The sequence below is a fragment of the Callithrix jacchus genome, chromosome 1, assembly GCF_049354715.1.
Source record: "Callithrix jacchus isolate 240 chromosome 1, calJac240_pri, whole genome shotgun sequence".
NCBI lineage: Eukaryota > Metazoa > Chordata > Mammalia > Primates > Cebidae > Callithrix > Callithrix jacchus.
This window is the reverse complement of record NC_133502.1, coordinates 125,984,314-126,009,712: the sequence shown is the minus strand read 5'-3', so window position 1 is coordinate 126,009,712 and position 25,399 is coordinate 125,984,314. Positions and strand designations below refer to the sequence as shown.

Sequence of the window (25,399 nt, the reverse complement as noted above, 5' to 3'; positions counted from 1 at the left end):
GAAAGCTGATCCCTAGTGTTGGAGGTGAGGCTTAGCAGGAGGTGTTTAGGTCGTGGAGGCAGATCCCTAATGAAAGTTTGGTGTCCTCCTCACAATAATGAGTTCTCACTCTATTAGTTGACATGAAAGCTGTTTATTTATTTATTATTATTTATCAAGACGGAGTGTTGCTCTGTTGCCACAGCTGGAGAGCAGTGGCTGTTGTCAGCTCACTGCATCCTCCACCTCCTGGGTTCAAGTGATTCTTCCACTTTAATCTTCTGAGTGGCTAGGACTACAGGTGTGCGACACCACATCCAGCTAATTTTTGTATTTGTAGTAGAGATGGGCTTCACCATGTTGGCCAGGCTGGTCTCAAATTCCTGACCTCAAGTGATTCACTGGCCTCAGCCTCCCAAAGTGCTGGGATTATAGGGTTGAGCCACGGTTCCCAGCCGAGAGTCAGTTGTTTAAAAGAGCAGGCATCCCTTTTGTTCCTTCTCTTTCCATGTGTCACATCTGCTCCCTCTTTAATCTCCTGCTATGAGTAAAAGCTTCCTGAGTCCTCACCAGAAGCACACACTGGCACTGGGCTTCTTGTACAGCCTGTAGAACTGTGCGCCAAATAAACCTTTTTCCTTTATAAATTACCCAGCCTCAGCTACTCCTTTATGGCGACACAAAATGGACTAATACAAAGAATAGGGAAAGTATGTCTATGACATATTCCTGGAAGCAAAATTCTATAGCAGACTTTTACAGAAAGCTAGTAGTCTCTCCATCACCAAGGGACTAGATGAGGGACAGATAGAAAAGAGGAGCAAGGACTGTCCTGGAGACTCCCATGCCAACAGGAAAGAGGAAGAGGAACTAGCAAGGAAGATTCAGACAGTACAGCTAATGAGATAGACAGAAAAACAAAAGAATGCAAGACAGATATAGTAAATGACTTTTTAAAGAATAGTTTCAGTGGGGACAAAATTCTAACTAGAAGAGATTTAAGAAATAACCAAACAAAGTGAAAGAACTGAGTTGCCAAAGATTACATATTATCTGATGCCATTTATATGAAATGTCTAGGATGGGTCAGGCCAATCTTTTTTTAATTATTATTATTTTGAGACAGAGTCTCGTTCTGTTGCCCAGGCTAGAGTGCAGTGTTGTGATCTCAGCTCCACACAACCTCTGCCTCCCAGGTTCAAGAGATTCTCCTGCCTCAGACTCCCCAGTGGCTGGGACTACAGGAATGTGCCACCGCACCTGGCTAATTTTTGTATTTTTAGTAGAGATGGGGTTTCACCGTGTTGGCCAGGCTGTCTTGAAGTCCTGACTTCAGATGATCCTCCCACCTCGGCCTCCCAAAGTTCTGGGATTACAGCCTGAGCCACCACTCCGGCCTCAGAATAGGCCAATCTATATAGGTAGAATTAGTGGTTACTTAGGGCTGGGATTGGGCAGATGGGTTGGAGTGGGGAGGGGGGACTTGAGGAAATAGGGATGGAAAATGACTATTAATGAGCACAAAGTTTCCTTATGGGGTGATGAAAATGTTCTAAAGTTAGATTGTAGTGATAGTTGCACAACTCTGAGATATATTTCACATTATTAAATTTTGCACTCTAAGTGGGTGAATTGTATAGTATGTGAATTATATTTTAACATAATTATGAAGGAAAGAAGAGACATATTGGGGAAAATGTGGAATTTTTATGCAGGACTAATTTGTCTTACATACCGAGTACTAACAATCCAATAGAAAAAAACAATGAGTAGCTCCTTTCCTCAGCTGCCGCCAAGGTGCTCGGTTCTTCCGAGGAAGCTAAGGCCGTACTAGGGTGAGGCCCTCACTTCATCCGGCGACTAGCACCGCGTCCGGCAGCGCTAGCCTCACACTCACCCGCACCATGGCCTCCGTCTCCGAGCTCGCCTGGATCTACTCAGCCCTCATTCTGCACGACGATGAGGTGACCGTCACGGAGGATAAGATCAATGCCCTCATTAAAGCAGCCGGTGTAAATGTTGAACCTTTCTGGCCTGGCTTGTTTGCAAAGGCCCTGGCCAACGTCAACATTGGGAGCTTCATCTGCAATGTAGGGGCTGGTGGGCCTGCTCCAGCAGCTGATGCTGCACCAGCAGGAGGTCCTGCCCCCTCCACTGCTGCTGCTCCAGCTGAGGAGAAGAAAGTGGAAGCAAAGAAAGAAGAATCCGAGGAATCTGATGATGACATGGGCTTTGGTCTTTTTGACTAAACCTCTTTTATAATGTGTTCAATAAAAAGCTGAATTAAAAAAAAAATGAGTAAAAGACAGAACAGAAAAATTTTTGACAAGATGCTTAATTCACAATAACAAAGTTATAAACTAAAACTACATTGAAGCCGGGCGTGGTTGCTCACGCTTGTAATCCCAGCACTTCGGGAGTCTAAGGCGGGCAGATCACGAGATCAAGAGATGGAGACCATCTTGGCCAACATGGTGAAACCCTGTCTCTACTAAAAATACAAAAATTAGCTGGGCGCGGTGGCACACACCTGTATTCCCAGCTACTCTGGAGGCTGAGGCAGGAGAATTGCTTGAACCTGGGAGGCGGAGGTTGCAGTGAGCCAAGATCGCAGCACTGCACTCCAGCCTGGTGCCTGGCAATGGAGCGAGACTGTCTCGAAAAAAAAAAAAACTACATTGAAATAACATGGTTTTCCTCTGACTGACAAAATCCCAAAGTTTGGCAGCATTTAGCAAGGCTTTAGGGCATCAGGCACTTTTTTTTTTTTTTTTTTTTAAGCCAAGGGGTTTCACCATGTTGGCCAGGCTGGTCTTGAACTCCTGACCTCAGGTGATCCGCCCACCTCGGCCTCCCAAAGTGCTGGGATTACAGGCGTGAGCAACCGCACCCGGCCTCAGGCACTCTCATACGTTGTTATTTGCGGTATAAATTGGAACAATCCTATGGAGAGCAATGTAGCAGTATTTATCAAAATCATAAATGCAGGTAGGGCATGGTGGCTCATGTCTGTAATCCCAACACTTTGCGAGGCTGAGGCACACAGACTGCTTGAGGTCAGGAGTTTGAGACCAGCCTGCCTAACGTGGTGAAACCGCATCTATCTCTACTAAAAATACAAAAATCACCAAGGTATGGTGGCAGGTGCCTGTAGTCCCAGCTACTCGGGAGGCAGAGGTTGCAGTGAGCCAAGATGGTGCCACTGCACTCCAGCCTGGGCAACATAGTGAAACTCCATCAAAAAGCAAAAAACAAACGAACAAAATCATAGAAAATAGTCAGCCTATTTTTAGGCTGATGGAAGATGATCCAGACATTTAGATTATTTCTGCCTTTTGCTGTATTACAGTACCTTTTAAATACCTCTGTTATATCTCTTTATCTGCTTATATGTTTCTTTTTCCAGAATATGAAAAATTCCTTGGAAGCAAGGGCCATCACCCTTCATCTCTGTATCTCCTGCTGCTAGCCTTGTGCTGACATAAAGCAGTGCTCAGCATAGATTTTTTGAAGGATGTTGTTGAGGGCTCTCCCGAGGGCTGTCCGCCATTTGAATGAATCCAGAACACCTAGCACCAGGTTCAGGCTTCAGTCTTGCAGCAAGGTCTGCTTGGGTAGGAATTCCCAGGAAAAAAATCTCAGAAGTAGCACAACTTAAGCTAAGCAGATGGAGCAGAGAAAAGAAGGCACTGGTCAAAGTGAGAACCACATGAGCAAAGTCAGAGGTGCTGGCATGACATGACATGATGATGAGGATGGTGGTGGTAGTGATGATGAGGTAGTTCACATTTATTGAGAGTCTACTATATACCAAGAACTGTTTACCTTTTATCATGTATTAGTTAATTCCTGACAAGAAGTCTATGAAGAAGGTATTATCTTCATCTTACAGATGGGGAGACTAAGAGGGGAATAAATTGCCCAACATCACATAACTATGAAGAATACATGTGACCAAAAGAATATATATAGTGCCTTGATACAGAGACTTGATCTGATTAAAAAAATAGATTTATTCTTGCACTTCTTCTGACCTCCCCTCTTCTTCCTACCTACCAAGTTTTTAATAAATATATGCCAGATTTTATTTTCTGCAACTTTGCAAAAACATTCCTTTGTCCCTGACCTAAGGGGTGAGAAATCTATTGTAATTCTTGCTACTGGATATAGTTGCAAAAATAATGCCAAGGAATTTTCCTACATTCAGCTCTTGATTTACTCTTCTTTTCTATTTCTACCTCCCTTAGAAAATATTCCTGTTCCCCAAAACACTTGAAAAACTCATAGTTACCAGTAAGTTAGGGGTAAATTTACCTAAACTAATTGTTTTTAGGATTACTCTATTTTTATTTTTTGAGACAGGGTCTCACTGTGTCACCCAGGCTGGAATGTAGTAGTATGATCATGGCTCACTGCAGCCTCAACTTCCTGGCCTCATGTGATCCTCCCAATGCAGCCTTTTGAGAAACTGGGACCCAAGTAGTTGAGATGGTAAGTAAGCACCACCACGCCAGGCTAATTTTTTTTTTAAGTTTTTTGCAGGGACGAGGCCTTGCAAAAAGGCCAGCATATGTTGCCTATGCTGGTCTTGAACTCCTGGCTCAAGCAATCCTCCCACCTCAACCTCCCAAAGTGCTGGGATCACTAATTTAATGCTACTGAATACAGAAAGGTGATTCTGTTTAGTCTGGATCTGCGTGGCTGAAAGATTCTGCCTTCAGGCCCTGTTATGATAGTCTGAAATGTGTCCCCCTTAAAATGTGTATGAAGTCCTAACCCTCGGTACCTCAGAATGTGACTGTAATTGGAGATAGGGTTTTTAAAGAAGTAATTAAGTTAAAATGAGGTCACCAGGGTGGGTATTAATCCAATGACTGGTGTCCTTATAAGAAGAGATTACGATAGACACAGAGGAAAGACAGAGAGCAGATGGCAGCCTATAAACCAAGGAGAGAGCCTCAGAAGAAAGCAACCCTGCTGACGTCTTGACCTTGGACTTCTGGCCTTCAGAACTGTAAGAAAATTAATTTCTGGTCGGATACAGTGGCTTATGCCTGTAATCCCAGGGCTTTGGGAGGTTGAGGGAGGTAGATCACTTGAGGTCAGGAGTTCAAGGGCAGCCTGGCCAATGTGGTGAAGGTGAAACCCCATCTCTCCTAAAAAAAATACAAAAATTAGCTGGGCATGGTGACACGTGCCTGTAGTCCCAGCTACTTGGAGGGCTAAGGCAGGAGAACTGCTTGAACCCAGGAGGTAGAGGTTGCAGTGAGCCAAGATTAGACCTCTGCATTCCAGCCGGGGTGACAGAGTGAGACTCTGTCTCATTCATAAATAAATAAATAAATTTCTGTTGGTTAACTTACCCAGTCTGTGGTATGTTTTTATGGCAACCCCAGAAAACTAATATAGGCCCTTACTCAGAGCCCACCTTTCTCACTGTGTCAAACACTGAACTTTCACATCTATATACCCAACAGTCTACTGGACTTCTCCACTTATCACGTTGCCACTTCACATTTAGTGTGTCCAAAGCAGCACTCTCATTTTATTTTTATTATTTTTTAACATTTGTGCCATTACACAAAGCAACACTCATTGCTCTCTACATGCCTCTCTTCCTTATCTCGCTGATAGCACCACTACAATAAGCAAGAAATGTAGTTGTCATTCTGAATTTTGCATTCTCTCTCCATTCCTACTTCCTATTAGTTATAAAGTTCTATCTAGTCCACCTCTTAAATCTTCATTTCTTAATTTTTTACTTTAAAAAATTTCAGATAAAAAAAAAGTTGAAAAAATAATACAATGAACAGCTTATGCCCTTCACAAAATTCACAATTTGTTAATATTTTTTTCTCTTTGCTTTCACATTCTCTTTCCACATGTACTTTTTCTCTGGGACTATTTGAAAGTAAATCACCTGTAATCCCAGCACTTTGGGAGGCCAAGGCAGGTGAGTCATCTGAGGTCAGGAGTTCAAGACAAGCCTGGCCAACATGGTGAAACCCATCTCTATTAAAAATACAAAAAAATTAGCCGGGCGTGGTGGTGCATGCCTGCAGTCCCAGCCACTCGGGAGGCTGAGGCAGGAGAATCGCTTCAACCCAGGAGGAGAAGGTTGCAGTGAGCCAAGATTGTGCCACTGCCCTCCAGCCTGGGCGAGAGAGTGAGACTCCGTCTCAAAAAAAAAGGTAAATCACAAACACCATAATATTTTTCTATAAATACTTCAGCATGTATCTCCTAAGAACAAGGGTTCTCTGCTACATGTCTTCAATATCAATGATGTAATGGAAGTTCTAGACAGAACTACTGCACAACACAAATAAATAAAGGGCATACTAATTGGACAGAAACAAGTCAAATTATCTTTAGTTGAAGATGACATGATCCCATATGTAGGAAATCCCAAATAACCCATAAGAAAATTAGTAGAGCTAATAAATTTAGCAAAGTTTTAGTGTTACGATCAACATGCTAAAATCAGTTATTTCTATATACCAGCAACAAACAATCTGAAAAGGAAATTAAGAAAACAATTTCACTTACAATAGAATGCAAAATAATAAAATATCTAGGAATAATACTAACTGACAAGGTGAAAGACTTGCACACTGAAAACCAAAACAATGCTGAAAGAAATCAAAGACCTATGGCTGGGCGTGGTGGCTCACACCTGTAATCCCAGCACTTTGGGAGGCCAAGGAGGGGGGAATCACGAGGTCAGTTCAAGAGCAGTCTGATCAACATGGTGAAACCTCATTTCGACTAAAAATGCAAAAATTAGCCAGGTGTGGTGGCAGGCACCAGTGATCCCAGCTACTCAGGAGGCTGAGACTGGAGAATCGTTTGAACGCGGGTGGAGTGAGCTGAGATAATGCCATTACACTCCAGCCTGGGCAAAAGAGCGAGACTCCATCTCACACAAAAAAAAAAAAAAAAGAAAAAAGAGAGAGAGAGAAATCAAAGACCTAAATACACTCTTGCATGACTTAATGATAGGAATACATATTCTGAGAAATGCATTGTTACATGATTTCATCATTGTGTGGATATCAGAGTGTACACATACTCTAACCTAAACGGTACACAGCCTACTATACTCCTGGGCTCTGTGGTATAGCCTATTGCTCCTAGGCTACAAACCTGTACAGTATGTTACTATACTGAATACTGTAGACAACTGTAACACAATGGTATTTGTCTATCTAAATATAAAAAATACAGCTTTAAAATATGGTATAAAAGATTTAAAATAGTAAAACTGCATAAGGCATTTACCATGAATAGAGTTTGTACCACCAGAAGTTGCTACAAGTGAGAGTGAGCCAGTGAGTGAGTGAGTGGTGAGTGAATATGAAGGCCTAGAACATTACTGTATAATACTGTATGCTTTATAAACAGTGTATCCCTAAACTGCACTAAATTTATACAAAATATTTTGTTAAATAATAAATTAACCTTAGCTTCTTCTACCTTTTTAATTTTATTAACCTTAATTTTTGAAAACCATTTTGACTCTTTCGTATTAGCAATTAGCTTAAAACACAAACATTTGTACAGCTATACAAAAATATTTTCTTTCTTTGTATCTTAATCCTATAGACTTTATTCTTTCTTTGTTACTTTTTTAACATTTTTGGCCGGGCGCAGTGGCTCACGCCTGTAATCCCAGCACTTTGGGAGGCCGAGGCGGGTGGATCACGAGGTCAAGAGATCGAGACCATCCTGGTCAACATGGTGAAACCCCGTCTCTACTAAAAATACAAAAAATTAGCTGGCCACGGTGGCGCGTGTCTGTAATCCCAGCTACTCAGGAGGCTGAGGCAGGAGAATTGCCTGAACCCAGGAGGCGGAGGTTGCGGTGAGCCAAGATCGTGCCATTGCAGTCCAGCCTGGGTAACAAGAGCAAAACTCCATCAAAAAAAAAATAATAATTTTTTTTTGTCAAAAACTAAGACACACCACACATTAATTCAGGCCTAGATGGGGTCAGGATCATCATGGTGTCACTAGGTGATGGAAATTTTCCAGTTCCATTTTTTTTTTTTTAAAGATTGAGTTTTGCTCTTGTTGCCCTGGCTGGAGTGCAATGGTGTGATATTGGCTCACCACAACCTCCACCTTCTAGGTTCAAGCGATTTTCCTGCTTCAGCCTCCTGAGTAGCTACAATTATAGGCACGAGCCACCAAACCCGGCTAATTTTGTATTTTTAGTAGAGATGGGGGTTTCTCTATGTTGGTCAGGCTGGTGTCAAACTCCCGATCTCAGGTGATCCGCCCACCTTGGCCTCTCAAAGTGTTAGGATTTCAGGCATGAGCCACCACAGCTAGCCCCAGTTCCATATCTTATGGGACCAATGCTGTATGTAATGACCAAAACTTTGTTATATAGCACATACATATAAGAAGACATTTTGTGTGGATGAGTTGGAAGACTTATTATAAAGATGGCAGTACTCCATAAATTGATCTACAGATTAAATGCAATCCCCATCAAAATTCCAATGGCATGTTTTGCATAAATGAACAAGCTGATCCTAAAATTCATGTGGCATTGAAAGGAATCCTTAAGAACTAAACCCATCTTGAAAAAGAACAAAGTTGGAGTACTTTTACTTCCCTAATTTGACACTTGCTACAAAGCTACAGTAATCAAAACATGTAGCACTGGCATAAGGATAGACACGTGGACCAAGGAAATAGAAGTGAGAGTCCAGAAATAAACCTATACATCTATGGCAATTAATTTTCAACAAGAGTGACAAGACCATTCCATGAGAGAAGAATAGTCTTCTTCAACAAATAGTGCTAGAACAACTGGATATCCACCTGTAAAATAATTAAGCTGGACTCCCTGCCTCACACCATATTTAAAAATAAACTTAAAATAGATCAACAACCTAAATATAAGAACTAAGACCATAACATAGAGTAAGTCTTTAAGATTAGATTTTAAAACATAAGGGTAAACTTTATGACATTGAATTTGGCAATGTATTTTTAGGTGAAAACAAAGCATAACCAACAACAATTTTAAAAATTATATAAATTGGACTTAAAAATTAAAAACTTTATTAAGAAAGTGAAAAAGCTACAGAATGGGAGAAAATATTTGCACATCACATATCTAATAAGAGTTTAGTGTCCTGAATCTATACATGAAATAAGAGTGTTACAACTCAATGGCAATGAGACAACCCAATTTTTAAATGGACAAATGCTTTGGGAGGCTGAGACAGGAAGATCACTTGAGGCCAGGAGTTCAACCAGCCTGGGCAACATATGGTGACCATATCTCTACGGAAAAAAAAAAATGCAGCTTTCTATAAGCTGCATTTTTAGGGATTTGCTCAAGAACATTAAAAAAAAAATCTTTGTGTATAATATTCTTAGCCTCTTGTGGATTCTCACATACAGCCAATCCCACAAGGCCAGTGGTCTTCTTCAGCACACTTGCTGAATGCAGCTTATACAAACTATACAGAACAGATTACAAATGAGAAACTGCCTATGGTTGAAGAGAAACCAGATGTTTAAAAATTAGAAGACCAGCAGGGTGCAGTGGCTCAATCCTGTAATCCCAGCACATTGGGAGGCAGACCACTTGAGGCCAGGAGTTTGAGAACAGCCTGGCCAACGTGGTGAAACCCCGTCTCTAGTAAAAATACAAAAATTAGCCAGGCATTGTGGTTTATGCCTATAGTCCCAGCTACTCAGGAAGCTGATGAAGGAGATCCTCCCACCTCAGCCTTCTCAAGCACTTGGATTATTGGTGTAAACCACTGTGCTTGGCCAACCTAACATATTTTTAAAAGGAAAAAAAAAAAGAAACGTAGTACATAGTTCTCTTTTTTTTTTTTTTTGAGACGCAGTTTCGCTCTTGTTACCCAGGCTGGAGTACAATGGCTCGATCTCGGCTCACCGCAACCTCCGCCTCCTCGGTTCAGGCAATTCTCCTGCCTCAGCCTCCTGAGTAGCTGGGATTACAGGCACGCGCCACCATGCCCAGCTAATTTTTCGTATTTTTTAGTAGAGCCGGGGTTTCACGATGTTGACCAGGATGGTCTCGATCTGTTGACCTCATGATCCACCCGCCTCGGCCTCCCAAAGTGCTGGGATTACAGGCTTGAGCCACCGCGCCCAGCCCATAGTTCTAAACTTTACTCTTTGGGTCACATTAATTTACTCCCACTACTACAATAAAAATAATTAAGCAAAAAAAACGGGGAGCTAAGAGCTTGGACAGGTATATCTCTAAGATGTACAAATGGCCAACAAACATATTAAAACATGCTCAACATCATTAGTCACTACTGAAATGCAAATCTAACCATAATGAGTCCCAACTACTTCAGAGGCTGAGGTGGGAGGATGCTGGAGGCCAAGAGTTCCAGATGAACAGGATCTTGCCATCTTGTCTCTACAATAAAATTTTTAAAAACTAATAAAAAAAAAGCGTTGGCCATAATGTGGAGAACCTCATACATTGCTGGTGGGAATGCAAAATGGTTCAGCTAATGTGGAATAGTTTCACAGTTTCTCCTTGAGTTGAGAATAGCATTACTTTAAGACCCAGCAATTTCACTCTTAGGTATATATCTCCAAAATAACTGAAAACAAGTACTCAAACACAGAAGAACTTAGGTGGAAACAACCCAAATATCTATTGATGGATGAGTAGCAGTCTATACCTACATTAGAATATTATTGAGCCATAAAAGGGGTGAAGTACTGATACACACTGCGACTGAAAAGATTAGAAGACAGACACAAAAGGTCAATATTGTATGACTACATTTTTATGAAATAGGTACATCCACTGAGACAGAACACAGATTGGTGGTTGCCAGGGCCTGGTGGAAATGGGGAAGGGGGTCAACTGTTTAATGGGTTATAGGGTTTTCTTTTAGGATGATGAAAATGTTTTGGAACTAGATGGAGATAGTAATTGTACAGCACTGTGAATGTACTAGATGCCACTGAATTGTTCACTTTAAAATGACTGGTTATGCCAATTTCACCTCAACCAAAAAATGACATACAGTACTCAGATTTTAAAAAGCATCATTTCACCAAGATTCAACGAATTAATGTGAGATGATCAAAGGTAAGTCAGTGGAATCCTTCAACTTTGAACATAAAAGAGTCCTAAACTCAAACTTTGTGATACAGAAGTAGGAAGATGGTATATGATAATTTTGGAAAGTAAAAAAAAAATTTTTTTTTTTTTTGAGACAGAGTTTCGCTCTTGTTACCCAGCCTGGAGTACAATGGCGAGAACTCGGCTCAACGCAACCTCTGCCTCCTGGGTTCAGGCAATTCTATTGCCTCAGCCTCCTGAGTAGCTGGGATTACAGGCACGCGCCACCATGCCCAGCTAACTTTTTGTATTTTTAGTAGAGACGGGGTTTCACCATGTTGACCAGGATGAGAGTCTAGATCTCTTGACCTCGTGATCCACCCGCCTCGGCCTCCCAAAGTGCTGGGATTACAGGCTTGAGCCACCGCGCCCGGCCACGAAAGTAAAAATTATTCTTGTTTACTTGATCTCGAACTCGAACCTTTTTATTTGGCACGGAGTCTTGGTCTGTAGCCTACCTGGGCTGTAGTGCAGGTGCGCGATATTGGCTCACTGCAAGCGCAGCCTCCCGGGCTCAAGCGATTTTCGTGCCTCAGCTTCCCTAGTAGCTGCGTCTACAGGTGCCCGCCACCACGCCCGGCTAATTTTTATGATTTTAGTAGAGACGGGATTTCGCCATGTTGGCCAGGCTGGTTTCGAACTCGTGAACTAGGGTGATCCTCCCGCCTCGGCTTCCCAAAATACTGGGATTATAGGCGCGAGCCACCGCGCCCGACCTTGCCCTCCTATTTTCGTATCATCAGAATCACAGTGTCCGGGACCGAAGTGGGGCTCCGCTGGCGCCCAGCTCCAAAACCCAGGGAGAGTGGACAAGATTAGACAGGGAAGGGGCTAACCCTCAGAATTCACGCAGGCTTGCCTCACCAGACCACCACTTCTAGTCACTGCCTCATACCAAAATCCAACCAGCTTCACCTCCCAAGACCTGGTTAACCTCGACCCAGGAAGTGCCGCCCACCAGTGCTCTCTTCCGCTATCCCGTACATCTGCTCATCTCGCGAGAGCTGAAAACCCCTATGTGACATGCGCTAAGCGGAAGTTGGCCCTCTTTTCCGTGGCGCCTGGAAGGCGCATAGCTGTTTCAAGATGAAGGTAGGTGGTGGTGGCTGGCGTTGGATTGGGTTTGAGCAGCGGGCATCGAGTCCCAGAACGTGGCGTTGCCTCAGCCTCAGCACTGGAAGATCCTGGCTTTAGATGGAGAAGGGTCTCAAGTAGGAGAAGGCTCGCCTTTCTGGGGCATGGAACTTTTCGGTGGAGCGGATGGCGGGCGATTGCGGCTGTAGCCGCCGCGGGTCGGGAGCGCCATGGTGACGTCCCCGCGCCCTGCCGGGACCGAGGCGGTGGGCTGCCTGATTTGCGGCAGGCCTGTGGTGCGGCTCTTGACCCGGCTTTCTTGCTTCCAGCCGATGAGCGGCTGCGAGCGCCCTTGCCTCCAGAGTCATTCGGCAGGGCTTGAGGGGAAAACGTGCCCTCTTGAGTGCGGCGTTTGTTGACTGATACTTGGTACCGTGGGCATCTGATATTTCCTGCTTGTGTGAAGGCAACATGAAATGCTTTTTGCGGTCGAATTAACTTTGTAGGTGGCTCTACAAATACCTGTGTACGTAGTTTCCTAAGCTATTTTCCTCCTCTTAATCCTTAGCTGAACATCTCCTTCCCAGCCACTGGCTGCCAGAAACTCATTGAAGTGGACGATGAACGCAAACTTCGTACTTTTTATGAGAAGCGTATGGCGACAGAAGTTGCCGCTGACGCTCTGGGTGAAGAATGGAAGGTAAAACTTGACAGTCAGCTTGTTGCGGGTGTTTTAACTCAGACATCTTAAACGCCATTGGTAATTGGTATTTGGAACGGGGTTCAGACTCCGGGTTCTGGCTTCTGACTTTGGTAAGTTATCTCCGAATGTCACTCTATAAAGTGGTCCTATTACCTTGGAGGGGTAATGTAGAGTAAGTCGTAAAATAGGTGTAAAGTTTCCATCAACATAATTCTTACCCTGCCTTATTCATTCGGCAGATGTCACATAGCTGTCCTGGTAATCCCCAAAGTGCCAAGATGGGTTGTATCTTATGTGTTTGTTGCTCTTTGATATTTTACTTTATCTTAGTTTATCTAACTTTATCTTAGTGCTGTTATCTCTACTAAAATATGGGTTGTAAATGCGACTTGAATGAAAGACATTTGATAATTGACCTTGACAAGTTGGAAATGTAGAGAAAACTTACTGATGACAGAAAACGTGTGCTTATTAAGTTCAAATTGGTCTTAATGAATTATAGTTTCTCAAATAATAGGTGTGGTTCACAGAGGTCACAATCCTGTACTGTATAATTTTGGAATAGAAATAGTAAATGTGTCATTCATTGTATGCTCTTGCAGGGTTATGTGGTCCGAATCAGTGGTGGGAATGACAAACAAGGTTTCCCTATGAAGCAGGGTGTCTTGACCCATGGCCGTGTCCGCCTGCTACTGAGTAAGGGGCATTCCTGTTACAGACCAAGGAGAACTGGAGAAAGAAAGAGAAAATCAGTTCGTGGTTGCATTGTGGATGCTAATCTGAGCGTTCTCAACTTGGTTATTGTAAAAAAAGGTGAGGGTTATACTTGTATTCCATTTTGTTGAAATTGAATTAAAGCCGTTGTCCAAATGCCTATTCGTTTGCAGTATCCAGGCTTAGACCAACGGATTTGTTTCTTTCCCATCAACTCAACATTAAACATTGGTTTATGATTTAGGATTCTTAAGTATAAGGAAGTTACTGAATTGAAATCTGTTCAATTATCTCTTCTAAGGAGAGAAGGATATTCCTGGACTAACTGATACCACCGTGCCTCGTCGCCTGGGGCCTAAAAGAGCTAGCAGAATCCGCAAACTTTTCAATCTCTCTAAAGAAGATGACGTCCGCCAATATGTTGTAAGAAAGCCCTTAAACAAAGAAGGTAGGAGGGATGATACAATTAGGGCTTAATTTTGGTGATTTGTCAGTAGCATTTTGTGTGCGTATCAGAAGATAAAATGTGTGCCTTTGGCACTATTCAACTGGAGTCTGAGTTTTTACAAATAATTTTTGGGGGGTGGCCAGATACCCAATTGATAGTAATCCTTGGTTATTATATCTAGTGCCTTGCAGAGTGCAGTAATATTAATATTTAGGAGATGAGATCACACTGTGTTGCCTAGGCCGGTCTTGAACCCTTGAGCTCAAGTTATCCTCCCACCTTGGCCTCCCAGAGTGCTGGGTTTATGGGAGTGCGCCATCACACCTACCCCTAAACCATGTTTTGGCTTACAAAAGAAGTTGCTTTAAACTTCTCCTGTTTAATCTGTAGGATATGGATAAAACTAGTTGTGAGAATTAGAAACCTTACTCAAAATACTACAGAGCAGGAATTTGGGATTTTGGTACTTTACCTTTTAAGAACTTGTTGTGTCCATGTATTAGGTAACATACTAGTGAGGACCTCAAATAACATTAGTATTTCTGTAGTGAAATTTGGGAATATTTATGTTAAATAGTAAATAGCATGTCAGTCAGGGTTGGTTTTTCTTACAAAATCTGAAAGAATTTCTCTGGACTTTGGTTTTCAGGACTGATGTGACTTAGCACCTGTAGGTGACATACATAGTACATGCCTGTTAAGTCACTAACTACAGTTATTTGAGCACCAGGTACTGTTTCAGGTGATGAGATTACAGTAAGACAAATTACTACCTTCTGACATTGCAAAAAAAACAAAAAGTGATTGACAAATAGGTGGCAGTTGCCCATAATCACAGCCCTGGAAATAAACAGTATACTAAAAGCATGGTCTAGTTAATGGGTTTTTTTTTTGAGACGGAGTTTCGTTCTTGTTACCCAGGCTGGAGTGCAATGGCTCTATCTTGACTCACCGCAACCTCCGCCTCCTGGGTTCAGGCAATTCTCCTGCCTCAGCCTCCCGAGTAGCTGGGATTACAGGCACGCACCACCATGCCCAGCTAATTTTTTCTATTTTTAGTAGAGATGGGGTTTCACCATGTTGACCAGGATGGTCTCAATCCCTTGACCTCGTGATCCACCCGCCTCGGCCTCCCAAAGTGCTGGGATTACAGGCTTGAGCCACCGCGCCCGGCCATGGGTATTTTTAAGATGGTTCTTATAGTAGGAGTCTTAACATTTTAGAACCTGGACAATCTGAGCATTTAACCTAAGGCAATTAACTCCCACAAAATGTCCTGAAATGAATACATCTGAAAAGGCTTATGCTCCAATGCAGATCTGTAATGCATCAGCAGTTTTGGAGTACAGATCAGATTACTGAACATATTTTAACAACAGGCCACATAATCTGATGTTAATTGTTGCCCCAAAATTGGGAGGAATTGTCAAGGAAAATAGAGATGCAAGCTTACATCAAACCTACACTTAAAAGTATGGCAGGATGATCACATAGATAATGTGTGAAGTGGTTTTCACAGACAAGTTAATTATGCATTTAAGCTGGCAGGCAGTAAAAGCCTGGTTATTTTTCAGGACTTCAGTTTTAATCCATCTTCTACATGTCTGGAGGGTCAAAAAGTATTTTAGAATAGTTGTCATTTGATTTTAAAGGCCTCATACAGGTTTTCATAGATTGTTAACTCAATGAAAGCTTACATTCATTTCTGATGTTTTTAAAGTAGATGTGGATTCTAACAAAACAAATACTGAAATTACTGAGTCCTTTGAATTTTTAGGTAAGAAACCTAGGACCAAAGCACCCAAGATTCAGCGTCTTGTTACTCCACGTGTCCTGCAGCACAAACGGCGGCGTATTGCTCTGAAGAAGCAGCGTACTAAGAAAAACAAGGAAGAGGCCGCAGAATATGCTAAACTTTTGGCCAAGAGAATGAAGGTTAGTCTAAGATGATTTGAGGCGGGGGAGGAGTTTGGCCTGGCTTTGGATTTGCACCTTTACCCCAGAAAGGTCTTAATTATATGCTGGTTTGTTTTGTTTTGTTTAGGAGGCTAAAGAGAAGCGCCAGGAACAAATTGCGAAGAGACGCAGACTTTCGTCTCTGCGAGCTTCTACTTCTAAGTCTGAATCCAGTCAGAAATAAGATTTTTTGAGTAACAAATAAATAATATCAGACTCACCTCTCTGTTTAGATTTTTCATTGCTGATAGAAAACGACATAAATGAAGAGAGGGCAAGTTCGGTCATAGAAAATGGGGATGTGTATATAGTAATCCAGTGGTGGATAAAATCAGACGTGTTGTGTGGCAGCAGAAGACAAGGTCACGGTAAAGGGGTTCTTTTCAGGGGATGGGTGGCACAGGAAGGGATCTCAGCAGAAGACAGCTTGCATCTTCAGAAAGGCATGAAACTTGGGGAAAATAATGAGGACTATTAGTCTTTTTATATGGTTTATTTAGAGAAATATAGCTCTTTAAAACACTATGCACAATTTAACACATGAAAATTGCCCTTGTGAAGATGAACATGTCTTTTTTTTTTTTTAAGAAAAAGTAACTTTTAAGGCATGGTTTTAGTGGATACCATCTTAAAACAGTTTTTTAAACCAGTGCAAATTTGCTTTAACAAAGCTTTTCAACTCCAGTGAATTGTTAACGCTGTTTCACACTGAAAAGGAACTGACTGATTATAAGAAAACTCTTGCATCAGTGAAGAATAAGTGAAGTATATATTTTTTTCTAATAATTTTTATGCTGACTATTCTGACAATATCAAAATCTTTACAAGAAGGATCATTAGGCTTTAAGGTTGAAGTAATGCAAGCTTTTTATTTGTTAGAACTGCTGTAATAGGTTTACAAAGTAAAGTTCGAAATGTAGATGTGAGTCACCTAGGGGACTGTTTTTTTTTTTTAAAGCTCCCAGGTGTGAGGACAGTAATGGTGGCCTCAGTCCCTGGATGCCTACTAAGATTCTTAACTCCATTCCTCTTACTACATGGTGTTAAAAAGCTATATAACATGAAAAGACTCTTAGCTGGTGATTAATACAGAATGCAGAACTTAAAAGGCAAAGAAGAGGCTGAGGCAGGTGGATTGCCTGATGTCAATTCAGCCAAGATGGTGAAACCGTGTCTGCTGAAATAAAAAGCCAGGTGTGGTGGGTGTCTGTAATCCCAGCTACTTGGAAGGCTGAGGCAGGAGAATCATTTGAACTGGGGAAACAGGTTGCAGTAAGCTGAGATTATGCTACTGCACTCCCACCTGGGAGACGGCAAGACTCCCTCTCAAAAAGTAAAGGGGAGAGATTTAGCACTTTACCCAAAGTTAAAAGGACTGATAAAACCAGAGAGGAAGTTAAAAGCCACAAGATGAGTCAGGTGTATGATCCAAAGTTTGGTATGATGATGTACAAAACATGAGAACCACCCTTTCTGAAAATTGAGTGCAGCCACAAAATAAGGATATTCTTTAAGGTTTTCCTTAGACTTCTTTTTTGCTTTGAGACAGGTTTCACTCTGCCTAGGCTGGAGAGCAGTGGCTTGGCTCATTGTAGCCTTGACCTCGGTTCAAGTGATTGTCCCACCTAAGCCTGGGACTATAGGAGGTATGCACTGTCACACCTGGCTACTTTTTGTAGAGTTCTGCTGTGTTGCCCAGGCTACTCTTGAACTCCTGGGCTCAAGTGATCTGCCTGCCTTGGCATCCCAAAGTGTTGAGATTACTACAGGTGTGCGCAAGTAGTAAGTTCTCCAAAGACACATGCAAATCATTCTGAGGTCATTAGCAGGTTGTGATCAACCTTACACAATATCATTAGTTTGAAGAAAAAAAATTGCTATCAATCCCCAAACCAATATAAGGTACCACTAAGTAATCTGGACTAATTTGAAACATTGCTTTGAAAGAAGTAATCAGGATTAAAGTTGCATACAGTGCTACAAGTCATTCTGGGCATTTCTAAATCTTTCCATAGTAATGTTTTTTTCCTGTAAATTTTTAGTGGTGCCCTCTCTGTGGTGGGCACTGGAAAAAGCCTTTAAGAATTTATAACAAGAAATCAGTCCCAATATCTAAATGGCCGCAGCAGGCTAAGGTTTTCAAGGTATGATTGCTAAAGTTATTAATAAAGTTATTACAATTTGATCGATCCATATATTCTTAAACATGTAAATATATCTTACAGATTTTTTTAAATGGGAAGTGCTTTGGTAAGTCAAAATTAGTTCAAGTTACAAAGACTACAGTGAAGAAATGGAAACAAAATGTTGGAATTCTAAAGATTACAGATCTCAGGAGGCCTAATGTAACAAAACACAGCAAACTTAATTTATTCAACCTCAATTTCTATATGCAAAGTAATTCCAAACTTTCTATTGGGTCACTAAGTGTTAAGTATTACAACTAGTACCAAGTCTTAAGTTGCAAAAATATATACTCTGAGGCAGTGCAAAAGATCCATTATGAAGGTAATGAAAATTGTACATAATTTCTGAAAAGTTATTTAGCATTTTCACAATAAATTCACACTAAAATTCTGCATAGGTCAGATTAACCCTGAAATGTTCAAAGTCTGGTACAATAATTTGTAAATGGTTACATTAGGTAGAAGGGAGTTATGCTGTTACTGTACCATATGGAAGTAATTTTACCATGTCAACTGATTTAGTCATCTACATAATTACTGTAAACACACAAAACCACTGGCTTTTAAAATCATGCAGAGAGTTAAGGCAAACTTACTGTTTCTAAGAGATAGTTTTAACAAAAGCCATGATAAATGTCAAAGTGCGGCATATGAGATCATGATTTTCTTAAACCTACTGCTAACAAGCTTAATTTAAAATTTTAAGACTTAATTGATTCAAACTAAAAAACAGTATTTACAAATGCACATTTTTACTCACAAGCATACAAATCTAAATATTATACAAGAATAAAACTTCTGTGTGCAGTGCAAGTTTATCCCACAGGTTTTAAAAATCAATACCAACAATGTATGTGCCTGAACAAAGAATTTATGTTCAGTGACGTACACTGTAGCATTTTAAGCATGTTCTAATTAATTTTGTGAATTATTAGGCAGCTGATTTATTTTCATTTTAACTATCTGATGATTGATTGATTTGATCCCGTTTTAAAAAGGTATTACAAATTTAAATATTGGGAAGAGGATGGAAGTAACTGGATAGTCAAGATAAAATTCATTAAGCAAGATAATATATAATATGAAAAGTGTATTATGTTGGTGCAAAAGTAATTGCAATTTTTGCCATTAATAGTGGCAAAAACCTCTATTACTTTTGCACCAACCTAATAAAGTCACAGAAGTCAGCTCTCATCAAAATGAGACCCCCTTCAGAAAATTGTATTGCAACATGCAATCTATTTTAATAAATACTTAGAATATGGCTGTATATACATATAACCTACACAGCCCTACACATATACACACACACAAATGTGTTGCTCTCTTTTTTTGAGACAGTCTCACTCTGTCACCCAAACTGGAGTGCAGTGACGTGATCTCTGCTCACTGTAGCCTCTGCCTCCCGGGTTCAAGTGATTCTCCTGCCTCAGCCTCCCAAGTAACTGGGACTACAGGTGGGGCGCCACCATGTCTAGCTAATTTCTGTATTTTTAGTAGAGACAGGCTTTCACCATGTTGCTCAGGCTGGTCTTGAATTCCTGGCCTCAAGTGATCCAAAGTACTGGGATTACAGGCCTAGGCCACCATGCCCAGCCATGTTACTCTTATAATTGAGACATTTCATTTGTTTTGGGGGTTAGGCAAATTTAATTTGCCATTCCCCAAACTCAGTAACTTCAAATATAAACAATGCCTAGAATGAATATGGTTCCTCACTATTTCTATCAAACTACTACAAACACTGAGGAATCCTAAAGTAGTTTTCCACAGAGGCAGAAAAACAGTCCAGGAGTTGAAAATCTTCAATGTCAACAAGGCCTGCCTGGGACATTTAAATGGCATTTCATATTTTAAGATGATGCAATATGAATCATAATTCATTATATGTTATCCCCAAGAGTTACTTCATTTCTGTTTTCATATTAGGATTTGGAAAAAAACTTTGAATGTTTCCAGATTAAATATAATCCCTAAGCCTTGTATGTCAAAATTCTAGTGAATATTTAAATGAGAGGCGCTCCAAAACACTTCCTGCACCACTCCACACTGGCACTTGGTGGAACATCAATTTTCTGTAACTTGTCAAGAATCTCCAAAGACAGACTGTTGTATGCAATTCCATATTCATTGTCAAAGGCCTCTGAAAGAAATTTTCAAAAATGAAATTGTTACTTATTAAGAAAGCAAATAGCCATTCATTTCAAGTTGGTATTGAGTCAAATTATACATATTTGAACTACATATTTAGAAGCAGCAATCTTTAAATCTTTTATACATACCAGCTACAATTTTTAAAATTATTTTAGAAAATAAAATTTAAAACTTCCTTTAGTAATCTTTCATTAACCAACTTACCAATATCAATATTCTCTCTTCCTAGAGACACTAATGATAAGAAGAGGATTTCTCTGTATAAACTCCTGTAAAACAAATATGTTTTACTAGTTAATAGGCAAATAGCATAAAAATAGATGCATTTTTAAAAATGGTGAAGACAGATTAAGTTCTGTTGTCTAGTTAGCAGTATACCTATGACAATGTCCTGGTTTTAAAACTACGTTACAGTTATATGAGGTATCACATTTGGAGGAAGCTGAGTGAAGGCTACACTGAATTCTGTACTATTTTAGTAACTTCCTGCAAGTTTCTATTCCAAATTAAAGTTAAAAAATAGTGAATGGGCATAAAGCTTCATACTAGAAACAAAAATGGCTTAACTTTATTATATTTTAACAATGTAATACATAACTTTTAATTCTAATGTCTAATTAAAATTTACAAAAGCAGAGTCTTCTCTCATCTTTTGTCACTTGACAAAGTTAACAGATTAATTTCCAAGTAAGTTAGGGGTCTAAAACCCTTAGACACAAACAAAAAGGTGGTGTGGGCTCTTTATTATTTAACCCAATAGCAAAGGACAGTTCATGTTTATCTGATTTGTGCGTGTTAAAATGTCACAGATCAAACACTAAAAGTGAGCTTCACGACTCAGTCGTTAAAGATGAGGGATGCACTGTATGTACATAAAAAAAAGAAAACAAGAAATGCACTGTATGTACATAAAAAAAATAGAAGGTAAATATAATGCTGATTCTAGTGACACTTCATATCACTTTCTTTTTTTTTTTTTTTTTCCCAGACAGTGTTTCGCTTTTGTTGCCCAGGCTGGAGTGTATTGGGGCGATCTCGGCTCACTGCAACCGCCGCCTCCTGGGTTCAAGCAGTTCTCCTGTCTCAGCCTCCTGAGTAGCTGGGATTACAGGCATGCGCCACCATGCCCAGCTAATTTTGTATTTTTAGTAGAGATAGGGTTTCTCCACGTTGGTCAGGCTGGCCTCAAACTCCCAACCCCACGTGATCCACCTGCCTCGGCCTCCTAAAGTGCTGGGATTATAGGTGTGAGCCACCGTGCCCAGTCCCATCACTTTCTTTAGAAGCTTGCCTGTAGTCCCGGCTACTCAAGAGGCTGAGGTGGGAGGATCGCTTGAGCCCAGGAGTTCTGGGCTATATAGTGCGCTATGCCAATTGGGTGTCTGCACTAAGTTGGGCATCAATATGGTGACCTCCCACCATCAATATGGTGACCAGGTTGCCTAAGGAGGGGTGAACCGGCCCAGGCTGGAAATGGAGCAGGTCAAAACTCCCCTGCCAATCAGTAGTGGGATCGTGGCTGTGAATAGCCACTGCACTCCAGCCTGGGCAACAAAGCGAGACCCCGTCTCTTTAAAAAAAATTCAGAAGCCATAATATGACATTTCTAATAGTACATTAAACTACAGATGCTTGAAGCAAGCTACTCATTACAGATTGTGAAGAAGGTCATCTCTACCTAAACTACTGAGAGTCAAAATGGATCCATCCATTTTCATTATCAATTCTTGCCCTGTCACTTCTGAGATTATCTTCAAAGATGCCATGACCTAAAAAACTTGAAGGGCACTGTGGAAACATTAGTAATGTTTGATATAAGCGATTACGCATACTTTTCTGAAGCTTCTATTGCAAAATTCACTTATGCTGAGGAGAGGATGAGTACTAATCCAAGCATATTAACAGACAATAGGGACAGGAGCACAACTCCATATCCTTTGTAGTTCATTCCCTTTCCCAAATTGTTTCTATTCCTATTCCCACGTTCTCGTATGAGAATATGTGAAAAGAAAAGATGTGTGGGTATCACAGGCCCTGAATAAGTAGTACATATATTTTAATACATTTATAGGTTTCCAGCAAACAGCAATAATGTTTCCAAAACAGAATACATTTTAGATCAATGTATTATCTTCTTAAAATGTAATCTATTACCCACTTTTTTTTTTGAGACAGGGTTTTGCTCTGTTGCCCATGTGGCAGTGCAGTGCAATGCAGTTATCACAGCTTACTGTAACTTTGATCTCCTGGGCTCAAGGAATCCTCCTGTATAACCCTCGCCAGTAGCTGAGGTCACAGGCACCGCACCCATCAAATTATTTTTTGTAGAGATGGGGTCTTGCTATGTTGCTCATACAGTCTCAAACTCCTCAACTCAAGCAATCCTTCTGCTTTGGCCACCCAAAGTGCTGGAATTACAGGCGTGAGCCACCGTGCTGAGTCCCCAGACACTTTTATTAAGTGTTTGTGTTCAAGTAGGAATTCATATATTTGTGTAGCACTTTTTTTTTTTTTGAGAGAGAGTTTCGCTCTTGTTACCCAGGCTGGAGTGCAATGGCTCGATCTCGGCTCACCGCAACCTCCGCCTCCTGGGTTCAGGCAATTCTCCTGCCTCAGCCTCCTGAGTAGCTGGGATTACAGGCATGTGCCACCATGCCCAGCTAATTTTTTGTATTTTAGTAGAGACGGGGTTTCACCATGTTGACCAGGATGGTCTCGATCTCTTGACCTCGTGATCCACCCGTCTCAGCCTCCCAAAGTGCTGGGATTACAGGCTTGAGTCACCGTGCCCAGCCTTGCGTAGCACTTTTTAAAACAGATGTTTTGCAATGAGTATTTCTTTTACAACTGGAGATATTTTTTAACGTAAGATAATTTTTTAAAACATGAAATTATTAAGTGGTAGCAAGCAAAAAATACTGGATTATTTACCTTTGCCTTTTCATGCCTGGCTTCATCTGTTGTGAAAGCAGGTTGATGGGTTTAAGAACGTTATTATGCTGAATACTCTGCCTGATGGTTTCTACTAAAGTGCTTGTTTCTTGTTGTTCCTCTGACAGGAGAGATGATTTCTTTTCAGAATCTAACAGTAAGAACACAGTAAGTTTTTTCAATTATTATTACTGTTTTTATCATTGTCTTTTTTTTTTGAGACAAGGTCTCACTCTGTCCCCCAGGCTGGAGTGCAGTGGCTTGTTCATGGCTCACTGCCACCTTCACCTCCCAAGCTCCCAAATAGATGGGACTACAGGTGTATGCCACTATGCCCAAATAATTTTTGTATTTTTTGTAGAGATAAGGTCTCATAATGTTGCCCAGTTTGGTCTCAAACGCCTAGGCTCAAGCAACCTGCCTCCCAAAGTGCTGGGATTATGGGTGTGAGCCATCATGCCTGGTCCCAATTATTTTAAAAGTTTTTTTTTTTTTTTGCAGAGTTGTGGCATTTTCTCTTTGCTTATGCAATATCACCTCCCCGCCACTAGTAAAATTCTGTGGCAATGTGCCCAACTACAAATATTTTTCCTGCTTCCTTCACACAGACAGACCTGTCATTCTGCCTTTCTCTTCCAATATATGGTGGCTTACTGCCTAAGGCTGAGATGTGATAGATTGTACTCCAGCAGCCATCCTGTGACCATGAAGCAGTCTTTACTGACAGTAAAGCAGATATAACAGAAGGAACCTGGGTCCCTGATGACAGAGGAGTTGCCTAGCAGTACTAAACTGTCTAGTATATAACTTCTTTCCTTTGTAAAAATGTATTTACTTATTTATTTTTTAGAGACAGGATCTCATTCTGTTGCCCAGGTTGGAGCACAGTGGCTGATCATTATAACCTTTAACTCCTGGGCTAAAGCAATCCTCCCCACTCAGCCTCAAATAGCTAGGACTACAGGCATGCACCACCATAGTCAGCTAATTTATTTTATTTTTGTAGAGAAAGGGTCTTATTATATTGTCCAGGCTAGTCTCAAACTCCTGGCCTCAAGCAGTCCTCCTTCCAAAATCACTGGAATTATAAGCATAAGCCAACATGTCTGGCCTTATTTTTAACTGAAAAATACAGTTTTAAATAAAAACTGTATTTACTTATGGTGTACAACATGATGTAATTCATAACTTCTTTCTAGACAGTGTTTCACTCTGTCAGCCAGGCTGGAGTCCAGTGTGGTGCAATCATAGCTCACTGCAGCCTTGACCTCCTGGGCTCAAGCAATCCTCCAGCCTCAGCCTCAAGTAGCTGACACTACAGGTGCATGCCACCACACCTAGCTAATTTATTTTTATTTTTTGTAGAGATGATATCCCACTATGCCCAGACTGGTCTCAAACTCCTGTTCCCAAGTTATCCTCCACCTTGGCCTCCAAAAGACCTAGCCTGATTCACTTAGTCTAATAACTTTATATGAGAGAATAATCTTCACCCATTTAAGCTTCTGTCACTTTCTATTACATAGTAGAGTCTAGTGCTAATTAGAAGAAAAGTAATTTGGCCGGGTGGAGTGGCTCATGCTTGTAATCCCAACACTTTGGGAGGCTGAGGTGGACAGATCACCTGAGGTTGGGAGTTTAAGACCAGCCTGACCAACATGGAGAAATCCCATCTCTACTAAAAATACAAAATTAGCTGGGTGTGGTGGCACATGCCTGTAATCCCAGCTACTAGGGAGGCTAAGGCAGAAGAATCTCTTGAACCCGGGTGGCAGAGGTTGCAGTAAGCCGAGATTGCACCAGTGCACTCTAGCCTGGACAACAGAAGCAAAACTCTGTCTCAAAAAAAAAAAAAAAAAAAAGAAAGAAATTCTGAAACTATTAAGAGGTTTTGTTTTTTTTTTGAGACAGAGTCTCCAGGCTAGGGTACAGTGGCGGAATCATAGCTCACTGCTGCATAGAATTCCTGGACTCAAGTGCTGGGATTACAGGTGTAAGCTATCACACCCAGCCACATTTTCCTTTTTTTTTTTGAGATGGAATCTTGCTGCAATGCCCAGGCTGGAGTGCAATGGTGCGATCTTGGCTCACTGCAACCTCTGCTTTCTGAG

The 25,399-nt window shown here is 41.1% G+C and overlaps 2 protein-coding genes and 1 pseudogene across 11 annotated transcripts in view; 2 read left to right on the top strand and 1 right to left on the bottom strand.

Annotated features, from left to right (window-relative positions):
• Positions 1-1,751: 1,751 nt before the first annotated feature.
• On the top strand, positions 1,752-5,339 carry LOC100413370 (large ribosomal subunit protein P1 pseudogene; annotated as a pseudogene). The gene has a single exon (XR_013534499.1). The product of XR_013534499.1 is annotated as a large ribosomal subunit protein P1 pseudogene (transcript).
• Positions 5,340-12,167: 6,828 nt separating this feature from the next.
• Positions 12,168-16,237, top strand: LOC100412650 (small ribosomal subunit protein eS6). The gene is made up of 6 exons (XM_035306616.3): positions 12,168-12,214; positions 12,765-12,896; positions 13,502-13,712; positions 13,915-14,061; positions 15,839-15,996; positions 16,106-16,237. The coding sequence occupies exons 1-6, from the start codon at positions 12,209-12,211 to the stop codon at positions 16,199-16,201; spliced, it is 750 nt and encodes a 249-aa protein (XP_035162507.1). The 5' UTR covers positions 12,168-12,208; the 3' UTR covers positions 16,202-16,237.
• A 260-nt stretch (positions 16,238-16,497) lies between these two features.
• Positions 16,498-25,399, bottom strand: part of DENND4C (DENN domain containing 4C) — a 229,387-nt gene continuing 220,485 nt past the window's right edge. For all 9 annotated transcript variants that reach the window (XM_054256518.2, XM_054256520.2, XM_054256524.2 and 6 more), the window contains 3 exons: positions 23,289-23,439; positions 20,562-20,626; positions 16,498-20,346 (listed from right to left, as the gene is read on the bottom strand). In XM_054256518.2, coding sequence (XP_054112493.2) covers positions 20,210-20,346; positions 20,562-20,626; positions 23,289-23,439 — 353 coding nt within the window. In that variant the 3' untranslated portion in view covers positions 16,498-20,209. The remainder of the gene's footprint in view (positions 20,347-20,561; positions 20,627-23,288; positions 23,440-25,399) is intronic.

Excerpts from the sequence above, each read along its gene's own strand:
- LOC100412650 (XM_035306616.3), top strand. Across the intron at positions 12,897-13,501 it reads CTCTGGGTGAAGAATGGAAG|GGTTATGTGGTCCGAATCAG; the intron begins GTAAAACTTGAC and ends ATGCTCTTGCAG. Across the intron at positions 15,997-16,105 it reads TTTTGGCCAAGAGAATGAAG|GAGGCTAAAGAGAAGCGCCA; the intron begins GTTAGTCTAAGA and ends TGTTTTGTTTAG.